General features: G+C 49.6%; 2 protein-coding genes across 7 annotated transcripts in view; one reads left to right on the top strand and one right to left on the bottom strand.

Moving 5' to 3' along the window:
* The first annotated feature begins 183 nt into the window (after positions 1-183).
* On the top strand, positions 184-14,410 carry TSR1 (TSR1 ribosome maturation factor). Its single transcript, XM_053401393.1, has 15 exons — positions 184-345; positions 1,450-1,553; positions 1,858-2,074; positions 2,157-2,291; positions 4,308-4,729; positions 4,866-5,025; positions 5,575-5,741; positions 6,699-6,907; positions 7,179-7,341; positions 9,925-10,035; positions 10,804-10,936; positions 12,052-12,168; positions 13,091-13,231; positions 13,934-14,008; positions 14,136-14,410. Exons 1-15 carry the CDS (start codon positions 234-236, stop codon positions 14,312-14,314), a joined length of 2,445 nt encoding a protein of 814 aa, XP_053257368.1. The 5' UTR covers positions 184-233; the 3' UTR covers positions 14,315-14,410.
* A 3,505-nt stretch (positions 14,411-17,915) lies between these two features.
* ANXA4 (annexin A4) overlaps positions 17,916-19,072 on the bottom strand; it is a 31,257-nt gene continuing 30,100 nt past the window's right edge. For all 6 annotated transcript variants that reach the window (XM_053401386.1, XM_053401381.1, XM_053401382.1 and 3 more), the window contains 2 exons: positions 18,880-19,002; positions 17,916-18,174 (listed from right to left, as the gene is read on the bottom strand). In XM_053401386.1, coding sequence (XP_053257361.1) covers positions 18,115-18,174; positions 18,880-19,002 — 183 coding nt within the window. In that variant the 3' untranslated portion in view covers positions 17,916-18,114. The remainder of the gene's footprint in view (positions 18,175-18,879; positions 19,003-19,072) is intronic.

The following is a 19,072-nucleotide window of genomic DNA, read 5'->3' as shown; positions in this document are numbered from 1 at the left end:
TCCCGGTTGGCCCCCACAACAACACAACGCGCCTGCGCGGAGACTTTCGCTGCCGTACGCCTGGCAGGGCGGAGGGAACCTTCGAGAGGAAGGCTAGAGCGGCCCACAGCCCCGGAGGAGTTCAGAAGCAGAGAGCGGCCATTCTCGGCCCAGAGGCGGGTCTCGGTTTGTGTTAGCGGAAGCGTAGATACGTCACTTCCTGCCTGGCGCCCAGGCGAGGGGAGCGCGTGGCCATGGCGAGGAAGAGCGGAGGCGGCGGGGCCCACCGGGCCGGGGCCCTGAAGCAGCAGAACAAGCCGCACAAGAGCGGGAGGCACAGCGGGAGCAGCGCGAAGAAGCAGGGCGGTGAGGAGGCCCGTCTGTACATGTATATGCAGTCCTGTCCTGCGTGAGAGTCGATGGCACAGGCAAACTCGGCCCTCCAGATGCTTTGAGACTACAATTCCCATCATCCCTCACCACCGGTCCTGCTAGCTAGGGATGATGGGAGTTGTGGTCCCAAAACATCTGGAGGGCCGAGTTTACCTATGCCTTCTTCAGCTGGTCCCTCGGTGGGGGGGGGGCAGCTCTTCCGAGGCAGGCGCAGCCTGGATGCTGCCGATGGCTGTGCCAGAGAACTTTAGACCAGTTTAGCTGCGAGACCCCCTTTTACCCCACGCACGCCCTCTTGAAACCGCTTCGATCAGCGGAACTGGCAGGATTACAGGTGCCATATAGCGCTTCTTTCTGCAGCTGTAAGAAATTGAACTTCCCCTGTGGCAGGACCTGCACTTTGGAACTCCCCACCTATTGAGTGCAGCTTCACTGCACTCTTTTCAGCACCTGCTAAAAACATTTTTGCTTAAATACCCAGGTATCTAGAACGCTGGTGTGTTTTTAGTTTATTGCTGTTTTTAATTTTTGGAACGTTTAGATTGTTTTTGCAGAAAAAGACTCTCGCTTTATTCATATTGTTTAAAAAAAAATTGATTTGATATCCCGCTTTATCACTACCCGAAGGAGTCTCAAAACGGCTAACAATCTCCTTTCCCTTCCTCCCCCACAACAAACACTCTGTGAGGTGAGTGGGGCTGAGAGACTTCAGAGAAGTGTGATTAGCCCAAGGTCACCCAGCAGCTGCATGTGGAGGAGCAGGGAAGCGAACCCAGTTCACCAGATTACGAGTCCACCGCTCTTAACCATTACACCACACTGGCTCTCTAACTGCTTTGAGGTTTTATTCAATCAAGCAATATACGGATTTGATTAAATAAATAAACAAACAATTAAAATGATTGGTGGGCAATGAGTCATAATGATAAGCTTGGCTCAGTAGTGTGGGTGCATATGCTCAAGAGCAGTATTTAAACAGTTTCCCTAACTCCATGTCTTCCTCTGAATTCTGTTATGTATAGCGTAGCACCGTACGCGTTGAGAGCCTTTTCTCTTCTCTCTCCGCCCTTTCCTTAGGCCGGGTCCCTGCTAAGACACTCAGCCAGCAGCGGCACCGCAATTTGGCCAAATTGGACCGCAAGCACCGGGCCTGGCAGCTCCGCCGGCAGTGCAGGGAGATGGTGAGTCAGTGAGAAGCTGGTGGAGTAGAGAGCAAGCCTCTTTCTGCTTCTACAGGGGAGGGAGAAAAACATAAGAAGGGCATCTGCTGGATCAGGCCAAAGGGGGCCATCTATTCCAGATGCCTGTGGGAAAACTGCAAGCAGGATTCAAACAAAAGTGTCCTCTCCCCTCCTGCAGTTTCCAGCAGCTGGCATTCAGCAGCATTGCTGCCTCTGACGGCAGAGCATAGTCGTTGTGCTTAGTGGCCCATCAATAGTCCTCTCCTCCATCAAAGGACCTCTATTTGCTTTTTCTTGGTCACAGGTGTTGGAAGAAAAGCGGAACTTGGGTCGCAAGGATGGGCCACCCCACTTGGTGGTGGTAGTCCCGCTGCATGCTGGCATCGCTATCCCAAGAGCCTTGAGCCTGTTTCAGAGCAATGCAGCTTCTACTGTGTGCCAAACCAAGATGGGCCCACCAGGGTTTGGCCTGCTGTGCCACCAATCCAGACTCCGGTGGCGCTTTGTGGTGGCTGACACAGGTAGGGGCACCTTGGCGTACTGAGACACTGTCGTTGCAACACGCCAGCCTCCACCTTCACCTGTGCCTTTCTTGTCACCCAGGGAACCTCCATGCTGTGCTGGACCTGGCCAAGGTTGCAGACACCCTCCTTTTTGTGCTGGATCCTCACGAGGGCTGGGATGCCGCTGGAGACTACTGCCTTTCCTGCATCTTTGCACAGGGCCTCCCCAGCTATGGTGAGAACAGTGTCGAAAGCTGCTGTGCTAGCAGGAGGGGGCTCTTCCTTTACCGAATCCCTCCTAGCAGAAGAGAACAGTGTTTGGATGCCAGGGTTTGAAGTGGGGAGGCCAAGCTGCATAACTGGGAAGAACATCTGAATTATAGACTGTGTGAGGGAGCCGGGTAACCTCCAGTTAAGACACGGGGGGATTTACTGTTCTTTTTATCCTGATTTTCAGACAAAGCGGCTCAAGTTAGAGAGAGGCAGGCAGACTTTGCCAACAGGCATATAAACTAAAAATGCAACATGTAAACTTAGGGAGTGGCAGCAAAAGGGAGAGGAAAGAGTCCTTCAAGGTCAGATTGAAGTGCTGAGTTACAAGCATTTACATTCAGTTCAGGCAATGCTGATCCTCCGTTGCTGATGTTCTTGTCTGAGCAGTGGATTGTGGCTTTTTTCTCTTTGGCCAAAGGGTGGGGCCAGAAGGTTCTTTCCTCTCCCTTGGGGCAAATGACAGTCAGAGCCAAGTGTTATTTCTGGCTGGGAAGGCGGGTGTAAGCTTGCAGCTCATGTTCCTTTGGCTGATGAATGGGGCCGGACTGATCTCCTTGCCATGGTGTTCTTCCTGGGAGGCAGGGGAGGGGGCCCTTGATCCTGTGGCTGGTGGCAGAGGCCAGAGAGAGCTGCCCATCAGGTCTCATATTAAAAGGGATTAAACCAATTCACAAAGAGGGACAGATCTTTCGCAGCTGCTGCTCGTAAGTGCTAAATTGAGCAACCGTGTTCATTAACAGTCTCTCCCCAAGCCACAGATACTGTACACAAACAGGGCAGGGCTGTTGTGTCTGTTTATCAAGAGACATTTGGCTGGCCTGAATTGGAAATGGGATGGCAGATGAGACAATTTTTGGATCTGATCCACTATGCCTCACCCTGTGTTGTTGAACGTATACCAACTTAGGGAGGGATGGGCAGTGGGCTTCCAGTCAATGCTGCAAGGCTGCTTACGTTTGTAGAATTGTAGAGTTGGAAAGGACCCCAAGGGTCATCAGGTCCAACCCCCTGCATGGCAGGAATCTTTTTGCTGAATGTGGGGCTGGAACCCATAACCCTGAGGTGAAGAGTCTCATGCTCTACCCACTGAGCTATCTCAGGGATACCTTGCTGGCATCTAGAGGTTTTGGTCTGCCCTGCCTTGGGGGGTCCCCTGAGCTCCGCAGCTGCCTGTAAGCAGACATTAAAGCCTACCCAGCCGTTGATAATGATGATGATAATAATAATAATAATAATAATAATAATAATAATAATAATAATAATAATTTTTATTTATACCCCAGCCGAGGCCGGGCTCAGAGCGGCTAACAAGCAATAATAAAAACAAGTTGAATGAGTACAACTTAAAAACAAAATTAAAATACAACATTAAAATATTGAAACATTAAAATATTAAAATGTAGCCTCATTGCAGGAGGAGAAGGAAAATGAAAGAGAGGGAGGGAATCAAATTGGCTCCAAGCCAAAGGCCAGGTGGAACAACTCTGTCTTACAGGCCCTGCGGAAAGAAATCAGATCCTGCAGGGCCCTGGTCTCATGAGGCAGAGCGTTCCACCAGGCCGGAGCCAGAGTTGAAAAGGCCCTGGCCATGGCTGAAGCTAATCTAACTTCCTTAGGGCCTGGGACCACTAGGGTGTTGCTATTTATGGACCTTGAGGCTCTCCGTGGCGCATACCGGGAGAGGCGGTCCCGTAGGTACGAGAGTCCTAGGCCGTGAAGGGCTTTAAAGGTCAAAAGCAGCACCTTAAATCTGACCCTGTACTCCACCGGGAGCCAGTGCAGCTTGAAAAGCACTGGATGAATATGCTCCCATGGCAGAGACCCCGTGAGGAGCCTCGCTGCAGCATTCTGCACCCGCTGGAGTTTCTGGGACAGCTTCAAGGGCAGCCCCGCATAGAGCGAATTACAGTAGTCATGCCTGGAGATGACCGTCGCATGGATCACTGTGGCCCATTTCTCTCCCGTTTGTCACCTGCAGGCCTTGCTGTTCAAGGTCTTTCTGACCAGCCGCTAAAGAAGCAGATTGACTGTCGCAAGAAGCTGAACAAAGCCATTGAGAAGAGGTTCCCTGAAGACAGGCTCTTTCCCCTCGACACAGAGCAGGAGTCCGCCCTGCTGCTGCAGCACCTGGCCAGCCAGAAGCAGCGGCACCTGGCCTTCCGAGACCGGAGGGCTCACCTGCTGGCCACTGCCGCCACTTTCGTGCCCAGCACAGACAGTGCCTTGGTGGGGACCCTGAAGGTGTCTGGCTACGTCAGGGGACGGAGCCTGAACGTGAACAGCTTGGTGCATATCGTGGGACACGGGGACTTCCAGATGAGTCAGGTGGATGCCTCCCCAGAGCCCTTTGCTCTGAACTCCAGAACTGCAAAAATACACCCAAGGAGCATGGGGGACCAGGTAGGTTCTGTTGCCTGTCTGGTAGGGTGGGGACAGAAACTGGAAGGCAGGAGGAGGCAGCAAGTGCTTGTGGGGGAGAAAGCGGCTCCTTTGCCCCCAGGTGGCCATGCTTGAACTTCTCTCTCCTGGTTTCTAGGATGACCTTGTCAGGAGAGAAGAGGAGATGGAGGAAGACGTGAAGGTGCTCAGCAAGGCTGAAGCCAGCAAGCAAGAGTCTCTGCAGTCAGAAGTGACCCCTGACCCCATGGATGGAGAGCAGACCTGGCCCACCGAGGAGGAGCTGAAGGAGGCTGAGGGTCAGTCTGAGCCTTGTCCATCCTGCCTGCCTCCTCCTTTAGACCAGCCGTCTTGAAGGATGCCACTTTGCACGTGGGCCGGGCTGAGGCTCTCCTTCTCTTTCAGGCTCATTATGGTCTGGGTTGGGCTTCAAACGCTGCTTCCCTGTTAAATTATATATTTCATTAACTTTATACATGGCTTGATTGTAAAAGGAAAAACCCTCAAAGTGATTTTTTTTTTTGGTAAACCCAATAAAATTATCACTAAGAAAAATCATCAAGAATTATTTGAGATGTTTAGAAATAACAATATACAAAAAACAGATTTCAGCTTGAGCCAGCTTTTTAGATTTCTGGGTAGGTTTATAGTTTTTAGGATTGCAAATCATTTTATCGTTTCTTAACGGTAGTGTGTAAAAGCACCAGCAGTGTGTGCTTTTAAATAGTTCAGCTTCACTTTCCTGGTGCTGTAAAGCAGCCTTTGCTGTAACTGCTTCAGTTTGGCCAGATGAAGAGTGGTGAGCTCTCTCTGTCTCTGACGCTGGCTAACTGCACTTACACTTCCAGAGTCCCTGGCACAGAGGAAGAAGATGACCAAGAGGGTCCCCAAAGGCACATCTGCCTACCAGGCTGCCTGGATCCTGGACAACAATGACGAATTGGAGAGTGGCAGCGAGGAGGACGATGAGGAGGAAGACAAGGAAGAGAATATGGTGGAAGAGCCCATCTCCCAGGTAATGGGATTGGGGTTAGTGCACAGCAGGAAGGTGTAGCCGGACATCTGATGGGCAAGTGGGGAAGGAGGAGAGCTGGGGAGAATGGATTCATTGTAGGTATTCTGGACCGTTCAGGAACAGCTGGGTGCAAGAAATGGGGGACTTGATGTGCAGGAACCCTAAAATGTTGGCTTGGCTTACTAGCTGGACTCTATGCTTGCTGCCAATACTGTCAAAGTCTCTTGGCATGTGTTCAAAGGGTAGGCTAGAGAGGCAAAGGGTATCTCTTTACATTAAAATATTAAAATGTAGCCTCATTGATTTGTGTTGGGAAGAAAGTAGGAAACTGCTGGAGGGAGGCTTGAACCTTGGAGCTAGCGTGACCCAGCAGAAGGAGTCATCTCCTGCTTGGCATCTTCTCTTGAGAGCCAGGAACATGTTTTGGTGGTGAGATAGATTAGTGGACCCCTGTTGATGGTGGAATGAAGAGCGGCATTGTGGGTGCATAGCCCTGAGAGGTCAGAATTCGGGAAGAGGGCTAGGAAGCCGCCATATGCAGAGTCAGACCATTGGTCGATATTGCTTGATATTTTCTGCACTGACTGGCAGAGGCTCTCCTGGCCTTACCTGGAGATGCCATCAGGAATTGAATCTGGGACCTGTTGCTTGCAAGGCAGATCCTCTTCCACTCAGCTGTGGATCTTCTGTGATCCATAAAGAAGAACATGGTTGTAAGAGCATAGCAAAGAGAGATGGCAAGCCCTGAGGGTCTGTCTTGACTGCCAGCCTAGTATTTTATTTTATTTTTCATTTCATGTCATTCTTCAAGTAGTAGTATACCAATTAGACATGGTGCCTTTTTCCTTTAAAAGGTTTCTTTCTTAAAGCACCCGTGGCTCTTGAAGATCCACTGCAGCTGCTCACTTTCTCTCTTGTCTCTCACAACCCCACGTGGGTTGCTTTTTCGTATGCTAGGATGGGAGTGGCAGTGAAGAGGAGGAGGAGGAGGAGGAGGAGGAGGATGAAGAGGCCACAGAGGAAGAGGAGGGTCCAGACATGACCCTCTTGGACGATGAGAAGATGGAGGACAACGAGGCAATTCTGGAGAAGTACAGGCAGGAGCGGCAGGAGGAGATGTTTCCAGATGAGGTGGACACACCACGAGATGTGGCGGCCCGGATCCGGTAAGAGCCTCATACATGCAGGGTGAAAAGGTAAGAGTGCCTGCAATGGGATGGCGAGGTCTGCCCTGGTTTGCTACATTTATCGCGGCCAGTTGCCAAAGCGAGGCCGGGTCTTGATGCCCAGGTTCATGTTAGGCTGGGCTTTGGGAGCAGAGGAGCCTTGCAGCTCCTCCTGAAGCTGGTTCACAGGCAGCTCCTCCGCTGAGTGTGGGATAGGCAACGGCAGGAGGCCGGGTCTCTTGGAGTGCTGAATCCCTCTGGTTGTCTCCAGGTTCCAAAAGTACAGAGGACTGAAAAGTTTCCGGACCTCTCCATGGGACCCCAAAGAGAACCTGCCCAGGGACTATGCCCGGATCTTCCAGTTCCAGGATTTCTCCCGGACGAGGAAACACGTCTTCCGGCAACTGGAGAAGGAGGAGAGCAGTGGAGCTGAGGTAGGCCTTTCCTCCAGGCTCCAGATCAGTCAGTCTGGTTCTGCCATACACCCTGAAGGCTCCTTGGTCCCATCGGTTCTGTTAAAAAATTGCAGAGTTGGAGGGCAGAGGAGTGGGAGACAGCCTGACCGTGGGCATGGGATCATTTGCACCCAGCCTGCCCTGAAGCAAGCTCAGGGCAAAAGAGGAGCGAGCCAGAAGCTCCTGCAGGGGCAAGAGCTCCATGTGGCTTGAGCTAGTCGATGCCACGATGGAGGGCAAAACCCATATCAGCTGGGGTTGCCTGTGGCCTGCGATTCCTTGGTTGTGTAGAACCTGCAACAACTCGGCAGGGAACTGAGAGGCTTCAGCACCTTGTGGATTTTCCTTCAAACACGAGAGCAAGTTTCTACCTCTTGTGGTTGCAAAGAGAAGCTGGAAAGTGCAAGTCACCTGGTCTTCTGAAATCCTGGAAGCCAGAGATGGGCCTGAATAAAGTTTCCTCTGAGTGAGAGCAGAGCCTCAGCACCCCTTCCTTGCTCCTGGCTTCCCTCCAGGACAGTCCATCTGATGCCTGCCAGGTGTTTCGGACCTCAACTCCCTTTAGCCCTAGCCTCATGCAGAAGCTGACGGGGTCTGATAGCAGCCGTGGTGCAAAACCTCTGGGGGGCATCAGGTTGAAGAAGGCTAGTCCACAATAATGGGCTAGGTTTTTTTTTTACTATTGCTTTTATTGAAATGATTTCATGGATAACAAAGGTACATAAAAGGTCTGTTTCTTTTTTTAATTCATAAACTCCTATCTGCAAGTCTGTTACATTTGGTGTGAGATATTTCTATCATAGACATTGTGAGTGAGGGAGGAACGTATGGGGGGAGAGAGAGGTGGGAGAAGGAAGGGGGTAGTGATTTTTCCTTCTTTTGCATAGTGCATGCGTTGGGTCTTGTGTCAGTGTCACGTGGATAGGTTCTTCATCTATTCAGTTGTTAGTTTTTGTTGGCGGTGAGAGAAATTGGGGAGCTCAGAGCGTGGTTGGCTGCATTCAGCTTCTTGCAGTGAGTTTTGCTTGTGTGTGAGTGGGGGTGGGGTTGCTGGCTCAAATTACTGTATTTTTCGCTCCGTAAGACGCACCTAGTTTTTAGAGGGGGAACGCAAAAATTCTTTGCATCCCAAATCTGTATGTATCCCAGGCTCTGCTCAGCGCTCCCTTTCACGAGCCGCATGGAGCGTGTGTGTGGCACGTGCAGGCTTTTCCCATCACTGACGGGCTGCCCTTCTCCCTCCTCGGGGAAAAGCCCCCAAGATCTGCACACACACTCCACGCGGCTCTTTAAAGGGAGCACAGCTCTTGGGGGCTTTTCCAGGAGGTGGGGGAAGGGGCTGAGGGGCTAAGCCAGAAGCTAGAACAGCAAGAGGGAGCACTGCGCAGCGATCCCTCTCACTGTTCAGGCTTCTGGCTTAGCCGTGCAACCTGCATTTGCTCCATAAGACGCACACACATTTCCCTTTACTTTTTAGGAGGGAAAAGGTGCATCTTATAGAGTGAAAAATATGGTGGCCATATCAATTTGTATGCTGTCCGGGGTGTGTGTGGGTTATGTTGTTGTCTTGTAATAAAGGGGAGCCACACTGGGGTGAAGGCATCTTGTTTGTCCCCCTGCTAATTTCAGATTGCTGACCATTGGGCTAGTTGAACCAATGGTTTGATTCTGTATAAGGCAGTAGGGTGTTAAGGTTTATGATTTTTCTGTTTCCTTCTGAGGAAACTGAATAGTTCAGTGAAACGAGGTTTGTAGCTGGCATCCCGTAAAGGCTTTGTTCAGTTTTAGGATAACCAGTGCAGGCTTTGGAACTTGGAGCTTCATTTGGCACAGGTAAGTAGCCGTGCTGGTCTGCCGTAGTCGAAACAAAATAAAATAAATCCGTCCAGTAGCACCTTAGAGTCCAACGAAGTTTGTTATTGGTATGAGCTTTCGCGTGCATGCACACTTCTTCATTTGGCAGCCCTTGATGTGCGACCTCAGCTTATTATTGAGATTTCTCAGTTTGGGTGAAACTGCACCAGGTGAAACTGCATCAGAGCTTGCAAACGAGGCCCAGGGTGGCGAGCCCATGGCCCCCCGACGCTGCTGGGCTTGTATCTCCTGTCAGCCGCAGCTAGAATGGCCAGTAGGCGGGGTGAATGGGAGCTGTTGACCAGCCACGGTTGGAGGGCCTTATGCTGCCCACCCCTGCTTTAGAGAAAGTGGGGACAGTGGGGCCTTGCCCATCCTGATCCATTGCTTGGGGTTTCACACGCAATGAGTCTGTGCACATTTAAACCAGCTCTTGGCATCTGGTGGTCTGGGGCAGCCTCTGCCAATCTGGTGCTCTTCAAATGCTTTGAAGGACAACTTGCATCAGCATCGTATGGCCATCTTGGTTGACCAGCTTGGAAAAGGCTGGTGTTTCCAAATTGCTTACAGTCCTTTTCTGGCCTCCGGTACATGTTTGCTGATGAGCAGAGTTTCTGCTCCTTCTTGCTTTCTGAACCCACCATTTCCTACTTTGCTCCAGGCGCTGCCAGGTTCGCTCTTTCACCCCTCTGTCTTCCCTTTCTGCAGGTCGGCTGTTATGTCACGCTGCACATCTGCAGTGTCCCCGTCTCGGTCATGGAGAGTTTCCGGCAGCAGGTGCCTCTGTTGCTCTTCACGCTGCTTCCTTATGAACAAAAGGTGAATGGGGAGGGGAGCAATTGGGGGTTCTGGCCACACCCAGCTGTGCTGTGCCCCCTTCACTTAAGCTGACAGCTTTTCATCACAATGTCTGAACCTGTCTAACATTGGAAGGGCAACCAAAATGATGAAGGGGAGAGGTTGCAGCATCTGGAGCTTTTTAGTTTAAGGAAAAGGCAAGTAAGCAGAGCCATGATAGAAGTTTGTTAAATTTAGCATCGCATGGAGAAAGTAGATAAAGAAAAGTTTCCCCCCCTCAACACAAGAACTTGTGGACATCCAAATGAAGCAGAATGTTGGAAGATTTAGGACAGATGAAATAAAGTCCTTCTTCACAAAGCACATAGTTAAACTGTGGAACTCCCTCCCACAGTGATTGGCCGCTAACCTGGATGGCTTTAAAAGAAGATTAGACAAATTAATGAAGCAGAGGGTTATCGATGGCTACCAGCCACAATGGGTCTGCCCTGCCTCCCCAGTTGGAGGCAGCAGTGCTTCTGAATACCAGTTTCTGAAAACCACAGGAGGGGAAAGTGCTCTTGTGCCCAGGTCTTGCTTGCAGGTTTCCCAGGGCCGTGTGGCCACTGTGAGAACAGAATGCTGGACTAGATGGGCCCCCTTTGGCCTGATCCTGCAGCCAGGATCTTGTTCTGTTCTTATGACACCTGACAAGCATTTGATGATTCTCTTGCCTGCCTTGGCTGTGAGTTTGGGCTATTCCTAAGGCTCCCTCTTTTCCTCCCTTTTTCTTCTCCGCATTCTCTGCAGATGTCTGTGCTCAACCTCCTGGTGAGACGCCAGCCGGGTGACAGCGAGCCCGTCCGGTCTAAGGAGGAGGTGATTGTCCATTGCGGCTTCCGTCGCTTCCGAGCCTCCCCGCTCTACTCCCAGCACAGTTCAGGTGAATGAGTGTTTCCCCCCTCCTGTGCCCCAGGCTTCCTGTTTGGGCCCCTGCAGTTGGTTCTGTGAATGTGTGTGTCCAGAGAAGTCTTGGTGAAAGTCCTATGCTGAACACATAGAACAGGGTAGCGGGTCTTCAGATGCCCCAGCCCTGTGTTGTGCCGTCGTTGAATACTTTGGGTGGTCTGGAATGTATAGTGCAAACGCATCTCACATGAGGCTTCTGTTCCAGGAGCAGCACATGTACGCAAAATTGCACATAGCCAAAAGCTGCTGGCTGGCAATGGGGGAACCCCATGTGGAGGGCCTCCCTATGTCTCCAGAAGGGAGCAAAGAGGCAGGCAGGGAGAGAGGCAGCAAAGAGGCAGGCAGCTGCTGCTGCAGATCCATTCCAGCCTTTATCTTCTGCTTGCACCTCCATCTGTTTGCTGAGCAGAGAAAAATATTTCTTCTTCCTCTGCCTGCCTCCCTCCTCTGTTCTGTCCTAGTCTCTCTCCTTCCTCCACTGCAGCTGTTGCCTGGAAGGGCGCCACCAGAGCAGAGGGCATGTAATTCATTTTTTGCAAGTAAGGGGTGGGTGTGAGATGCAATTGCACTACATTGTTTGCCTGGACAAAGAAGTGTGTTTGTGTGTCTGTCTGGTGTTTGCATGTTTGGAATACTATATAGGCTGCTAGCCAATGATAAGCCAAAGGTAAGACTCACATCTGTTGCTCCACCTACCACTGGAAGGTAGATCAGGAGGACATTCAGGCTGGAAAAAACATCCCCATCTGGGATGCAGAAGGCCCCTGGTACCTTTCTGGCTGCATCGTCCTGGGCTTCAGTGCTGCCTGGGACATCACACAGCTACTTGCCCCGAGCCAGACACACACACTTGCTTGACCGGTCTGAGTGCCAGGCAGCTCCTTCCTGATGCTCCCAGCAAAAGGGGAGCAAGGTGAGGCTGGCCCTTCAGTGGCAGAGGCTGCAGCCACAGCTTTCCATTCTGTCCCTGGGAGCTTTCCTGGACAGAGCTCTGTAACCTTGTAATTCCACAAAGGGGCTGAGGATTGGTGAAAGAGACCTTCCTGCGGCTCCAGGGCAGGGGCTGACGGTGTGCCTTCCTTCCCTCAGCTGACAAGCACAAGCTAGAGCAGTTTCTGCGGGCAGACACCGCCACGGTTGCCACCATCTACGGCCCCATCACTTTCCCACCTGCTTCTGTGCTGCTGTTCAGACAGAAGAGCAATGGTGAGTTTGGTATTAGGGGGAGGGCATTTGGGGCAGGTGGGTTGTCAGCCCCTGGGCCTTTTCCTGCTGCTGCCTCAGTTCCTGCCCATGAGCAGCAGCCGGCTCCAGCCTGCTGCCCTCCCAATGCTTTGGGCTACAGTTGTGCTGACTGGGGCTGATGGGAGGCGCAGTCTGAAGCAGCCAGTAGGTGACGGGCTGGGGAAGGTTGTCTACAGCAGTGGTGTCCAAAGTGGACAGTATCGCCCCCTGGGGGGCACTAAGAGGCAGAGCGGGGGCAGCAGAGGTGTCCAAGACTTTGAAAAGCTGATATCACTGCATCAATTCCCTTGGTTTTGTTGAATTCATTGAACCAAATAGTTTAAATTGGGTTTTTGAATAAATGTGTTTTGAATTTTATTGTGTTACTGTCCTCCTTACTGGTTCATGCAATAATGATTTTTGTAGCGTTGGGGACACTGGGGGTGAGTTTATGGAATAAATGGGCAGTGGCCCTGAAAAAGTTTAGGAACTGCTGTTTTTATAGCAACTTGGGATCTACTTGGCTCGTTGGGAACAGCTGTTTGAACCAACCTCTCTTATTTACTAGTGGCACTGCAGCAGTTTTTAAATATTTGTGTTGGCGTTGTTTAATGGTCACTGTGATGTGTGGGAGGGTGTTCCTTTTCCTTTTCTTTTTTTAGCATGGCTAGCAGAAAAGCGTTGACAACTTCGGCTTTGAGCCAAGAGCGTTTCCAGCCCCTCGCCGTAGATGCCAGCTGGTTGCTATTGATACCTTTTCCCACTTGAAAAGTGGTGCAAGGCTACTAAGTTTTGTTGGCTGGGTGAAGCCTGCATTTATTGCACAGGCTTTGGTGAGCTGGCTCCTAGAACTGAGCGCTGTTGCCCATCCAGCAGCACGCTTGATAACTGCGTTTCTCTGCAGGAGCTCACAGCCTCCTGGCCACAGGCTCCCTGCTCAGTGTCGACCCTGACCGGCTGGTGATCAAGCGGGTGGTGCTCAGTGGCCACCCTTTCAAGATCCTCAGCAAGATGGCAGTTGTGCGCTACATGTTCTTCAACAGAGGTATGATGGGACCCAGAGGGAAGAATGGCAGAGCTGCTATTTGTTAGGGAGGAGTTGGGGAAATGCCCTAGACTTGGGTCTGCAAGGCAGCACAGGCCTTGCCTGTCCACATGCTGCCAGTCTGGTGGGTTTGTCTATGGGATGGCAAGCTAGCTGCCATGGAATAACCCAGACTCAGATCTTCAGGGAAGGCCCTTTTCTCTGTGGCTGCTCCGAGACTCTGGAGGGCCCTAGAGAAGCTAGACTGGCTCCCTCTTTCTTATCCTTCTGCTGGCAAGTGAATATTGTCTTAGGGAACTGACTGCTTTTTAAGAGCTCTAATAGTGCCGTGCTGTTTTTATTATCTGTATCTTAATAGATTTGTTTTATATAGTTTCAGTTCTAATGAAGCTCAATTGCTTTTTAGCTTTTTGTGTTTTACCTGTGTTGTTTTAATTTGTGTCAGCTGGCTCGAGTCCCAGTCCAGGGAAAAGGTGGGATGTAAATAAATATAATAATCTACACTCATTTTCCCCTGGGAATGCATTGCCTGAATATTGAGCCAGAGGGAGGTTCTGCTAGTTCAGTGCTATCCTATGGACACCCTTCATCCCACTGTATTCCAGAGCACCCTGTGAATGAAAGCAAGGCCTGGGGAATTTCATTATGGAATGGGCAGCAGCTGAGTTCCACTTACTCTTTGTTTTCTCTCATATCCTACAGAGGATGTATTGTGGTTCAAGCCAGTGGAGCTCCGGACCAAGTGGGGGCGCCGGGGGCACATCAAGGAGCCTCTGGGTAAGTATGCGGGCCCAGCTCTTGAAGGGGATGGGGGCGCTTAGCATATGATATGAGCATGCCAGCAGATCTCTCTCTCTGAACGGTGTCTTAACCTGCTGCCTCCCCATCTCTTCTCTGCTGGCAGGTACCCATGGCCACATGAAATGTCAGTTTGATGGGCAGCTGAAGTCCCAGGACACAGTGCTGATGACCCTCTACAAGCGTGTCTTTCCCAGATGGACATACGATCCCCACGTGCCAGAGCCACCGCGGGAGAGTTTGAGCAGCCTCCTGCCTGGCCAGGAGGAAGAGGAAATGGACTAGCAGCTGCAGGGGACCCAGTTTTGTCTAACTTTGCACTTGGCCTATGTTCATTTGTATCCTATTTATTTTTGGAGGAAAATACTATTTCCAAGACAAGCCTTGGCCTCTGAATTGTTTATTTACGTGTGTCTTTAGTGGCCCAGCAGTCTTGGTCAATAGGATGCCCCAGAGAAAGTGAGCTGTCAGTGGCCAATTCCTCCAAAGAAGGGATAGTTTGGGTTTATTTATTGAATGTATTTCTAGCTTGACCTTCATCCTAGGGCATGACACAAACAGTTAAGACTAGGAAGAGTTTTCATGCCCTAGAAATTGAAAACATTGTTAAAATTGCCACCCAGGGGAAGAAACACCAGTTGCTGCAGCACACTGAAGACCTAGTAGCCAACAGAAACCTAGGCAAGGAGGGGCGACTTTTCCTATTCTGCATCTGTACTAATTGTACTCTTGAGGGGGAGGGCATTCTATAAGCAGCACACTACAGTGGAGAGGGCCCTGTCCTTTGCCATGATGTAAAGGCACTCCGTTCAATGTTGGAGAATGAGAAATGCTTGTCTGTCCCTTGCAAGGAGGGGGATAGGGAGGAGGCGTCTTTGTTCCTTCAAAAATCTGGATCTGAAGTTTAGATCTTAAACTCAACTCTCAACCTTGGCAGAGCAGGGAGTTCTCCAGCACCATGTCCTCTTGGGGACCCAAGTCGCTGCTTCTCTAAAACGAGTACCTTAATCAAGGGCTCTGAACTAACAAACAATATGGTTGCAGATGATAAAATTCCCATAAGCTCCTCCCCAGAACCTTACAGACCTGCATCTTTCTCTGCTGTGTTTTGATGCTCCCGACTTTCTTGTTGGCTTTTATAGTTCCTTGGATGTTGTGGCTGCTACACTCCAGCTGACTCTAGAGCCTGTTCCCTCTTTTGGGATCAAAGATGCTGCTACGCCCAGGCACTCGTAAGGCTTCCAGGAAAGAGACGTTCCTTGATTCTAAACTTGCCAATTCCTCACCAGCTGTGGCACGGGCAGCTGTAGGGATGTTTTTGGGAAACTTAATCACATTTGCTACCCTCATTTACTACAATACCTCTGGCTTTAAAAGATTAGACAAATTCATGGAGGGCTATTGATTGCTACTAGACATGATGTCTATGCTCAGCGGACAGAGTCAGAGGCAGCAATGCTTCTGAATGCTAGTTGCAGGAACTCACAGGTGGGGAGATTGCTCTTATGTTCCTGCTTTAGGCTTCCCGTTGGGGCATCTGGTTGGCTACTCTTGAGAACAGGATGCTGGGCTAGATGGGTCACTGGCCTGATTCAGCACAGCTCTTCTTAGGTTCTTAGCAAGATTCCTTTGGTGGGTGAAGGGACACTACAGAATATTTCTTTCCTAGGGTGCTTGTCCAGAGCCTCATGTTCAGTCCCTACAGTCTTCTCTTGTCCATCTTACCAGGAAGCTTCTACCCCATTTTTTTTAAAAGCAAAGTTTACAGCAAACACATCTTTGGTTTATTAGAGTGGAAAGCAAGCAGCATGGTGCCATTTCAACCTCCTGTTGCTCTGCCACCTTTTTGCAATGGCTTTACAGTTGTTTCCCATTTAACCAGAAGTCTGGGTTGTCTTCTAAAGGAGAACTAGTTTTAGAAGACTGAAACCTGACTCAAATCTCAGGTTCAATTTCCACTCTTTTAGAAGCAAAATAGAATTCACACAAACACGAAAGAAAAGTAAATCACAACCTGACAGGTTTTTGTTTTTTTCAAAGCACAGATGAGAGGGCTTTCTGAGCAGTGAGGGACACTAGGACCAGCTGCTGTACATAAACTGTTTCCTAGATCAGAATTGTTCTCTAGTGGAAGAGTGGAGGAGACGATTTCTCTCCATGCTTCTGCTCCAATCAAAGGCAGAGCTTCCTGCACTCATATCTGTATCACATTCAGAATAGTCAACCTTTATCACTTATGCTCTTGGTGCTGAGACTTCGTATCAGACTGTTTAACTTTTTGCATTTCACAGGAAAGGCACAAAAAGGTGTTACATTTTTGGCAGCAGAATATATAGAGACACAGCAATTTACAACTTGCGATTCTAAAGGCACCACAGAAGACAGCAGGGGAGGATTGTTTTGTTTTAAATAAGTGCTCTAGCATTCTGAGTAGGACCCAAATTGCATTCATTTGCTGTTAACATGTTTTGTTCTGGACACAGATTTTCTGTTCAGAGCATGTGTGAAATTCTTTGCTTTACATTTTTTTCAAAAAATATACACAGTGGCTAAAGGGCAAGAACTTGTGAGGAAGGCAGAAGCACAGTCTAGCTGAAACTGGCCTCATTTTCCTCCAGAAGCACTTGATTTTCTTAAAAAAGGCAAAATCCCTGAAATCAACCACACATAAATGGGAATGAGGCCCAACCCACTTTGGGAACTAAACAAGAGGCTGGACTTGGCAATATCCAGATTTACGAAAAAGCAGCAGTTCCCATATACATTGATTGAAAAGCAAGTCTCCCTTGCCATGCGTACAAAGGATACTGTGTAAAGGTGGTATGGCTGGGTCATTACAAGGAGCCCTGAACCAATAAGGCAAGCACCAGGCAGTGCAGCTGCTGCCATTGCCATTTGCCCAGAATGCCTTGGGGCCTTATTTGTTGAGGCCCCAAAACAATTCTGGGGAAATGAAGACAGCAGGAATACAAGGCCAAGGGTTGAAATCCAGCACTGCCCCTTCATTGTGCAGTATTTGTTCCTGATTTTGGTGGGCATTGGAAGCTAAGTAACAATGCTTACGTAGCCTCCTGTAAATGAGGGTGTAGTTGTGTGGGAGATGTACTTTGGGGAAGGGCCACAGAGCACCTGCTTTGCATACAGAAGGTCCTAGATCCTGGAATCTCCAGGAGAGACACTTCACAGGAATCTTTGGGAGTTGCTGCCAGTCAGTGTAGACAGTGCTGAGCTAGATGGACCAATGGTCTAACTCAATATAAGGCAGTTTCCTCTGTTTCACTTCAGACCGCAAGGCAGGCCTATGTTTCATTTACAAATCTACAGCAGGCATGTCCAACAGGTCGATCGTGATCTACCAGTTGATCGCGGGGGCATTCCCGGTCGATCACAGGATCAAAGTAAGAGATCTGTGGTGCTCCTGATCAATTCCTAAACAAAGCTCAACAACTCTGAGCAACCCTCCCCCCAAAAAGTTCAACAGCTCTTGGCAATGACAATAGGTAGATCACTGCCAGTATTTTTATAGTGGGAGTAGATCACAGTCTCTTGGGAGTTGGATGTGCCTGATCTACAGAATACTAAAGCTCGCATTCCCTAGCCTGATACAGCCCAAAACCTCTGGAGAGTAACTCCCACCAACTCCAACCAGTCTGTAGTCAATGTCCAAGGATGGAGGGGGTTGTGGTTTGGCAACAGCTGGAAGGCTGACTTAGGTGGTCAGCAGTCCCTTCTGTGCAATCCCTTCAGGAGTGAGGAGTATAGACAAATGAAACTTAGTCAAGAGGACCTGCAGGAAATTTGAGAGTTGCCAGGTTTTGTTTTGTTTTTTGTTTAAATCACAAACACGTTTGCAGGTCCAATTTTAGAAGCCAGGGCACAAAAAAGATTCAGAGCTCCCCACACGTATATTATCTGCCAATGATTCCAAGGAGAAATTATTTCCAAACCTATTATAGTACACAAAATCTAGGTTAGCATGATGCAAAACTGGCATAAAAGGATTACTGCAAGAGATTGAGACTGCAGGCAGCGTGGGCAAGACGTGCTGCCTGGGTGTAGGAAAAGGCAAGAGGCCATTTGGGCTGTTAGTCTTCCCCACCACAAAGGAGGAGCAGGACTTTCCTGTAGTCTCCTGAGGTGTCGCCCTGAAAAGAGAAATTTGAAGCCACTGTCAAGTCATGCTTTTGATTAATGGTTTAAAGCAGTCTCCCTCAACCGGGTGCTCACCAGAGGTTTTGGACAACAGCTCTTATCAGCCCCAGTGCCATAAGGCCATGCTGACAGAGACTGATGGGAGATTTACCTTATTTATTTCATAAAATTGATACACTACTGTAAAAAAGCAAAGCTCAAAGCAGTTTACAAGGAGACTAAAACAAAGTTATCAGTAAAAGCAACACTTTATCTTTTGAATGTTTTAAAATCGGCAATAAATTAAAAAGCAGATTAAAACATACACCCACATTCTACTTGTCTAAACAAAAACCATTTTAGCAGGCACCGAAAAGAGTGCAGTCAGGGTGCCTGCCTGATTTCAAAAGGCTGGGAGTTCTGGAGTACAGGCGCTGCCAGACTAGACGTAGTTCAACGTATCTGGAGAGCAACATTGTGGATGGTGGTGGTTTGTATCTGTCTTTGCTATGGCCATTAAACACTGCTCCAGGCTGCTCCCATGCGTGTGAGCCTCTTTGGGGACATTGTTCCTGCAGGGAATTCTCCTGCCCAAGCCTCACAGCAATGAGAGAGAGCAGCTCAAAGCTTCTTTAGCCACTTAGGCCTGAGGCCTACAAGGGAATTTAAAGGCTCTGGAATTGGGTGGGGAAACAAATGAACAGAAAATGCAAGCTCACCTTAATGAAGGAGTAGAGGGATTTTCCATACATCCGCTTGAACTCTGCCTTGATATCTATCATGTCTATCTCACAGCGGGAGACCATCACTCGAATGAGAGTATCGTCATTTGTCCCTAAACCCTTGATTGGGGGGAAGGAGAGAAAACAAGCCACTGGTCACTCGGCTTTTGCATTCAAACAAACAAACAAG

Source organism: Podarcis raffonei, chromosome 8 (genome assembly GCF_027172205.1).
Source record: "Podarcis raffonei isolate rPodRaf1 chromosome 8, rPodRaf1.pri, whole genome shotgun sequence".
In the NCBI taxonomy this organism is placed as follows: domain Eukaryota; kingdom Metazoa; phylum Chordata; class Lepidosauria; order Squamata; family Lacertidae; genus Podarcis; species Podarcis raffonei.
The sequence above is the reverse complement of the archived record's forward strand: the minus strand, read 5'-3'. Positions and strand labels throughout refer to the sequence as shown.

Excerpts from the sequence above, each read along its gene's own strand:
- TSR1 (XM_053401393.1), top strand. The coding sequence starts at position 234 with ATGGCGAGGAAGAGCGGAGGCGGCGGGGCCCACCGGGCCGGGGCCCTG. Across the intron at positions 7,342-9,924 it reads AGGAGAGCAGTGGAGCTGAG|GTCGGCTGTTATGTCACGCT; the intron begins GTAGGCCTTTCC and ends CCCTTTCTGCAG. Across the intron at positions 10,937-12,051 it reads CTACTCCCAGCACAGTTCAG|CTGACAAGCACAAGCTAGAG; the intron begins GTGAATGAGTGT and ends TCCTTCCCTCAG.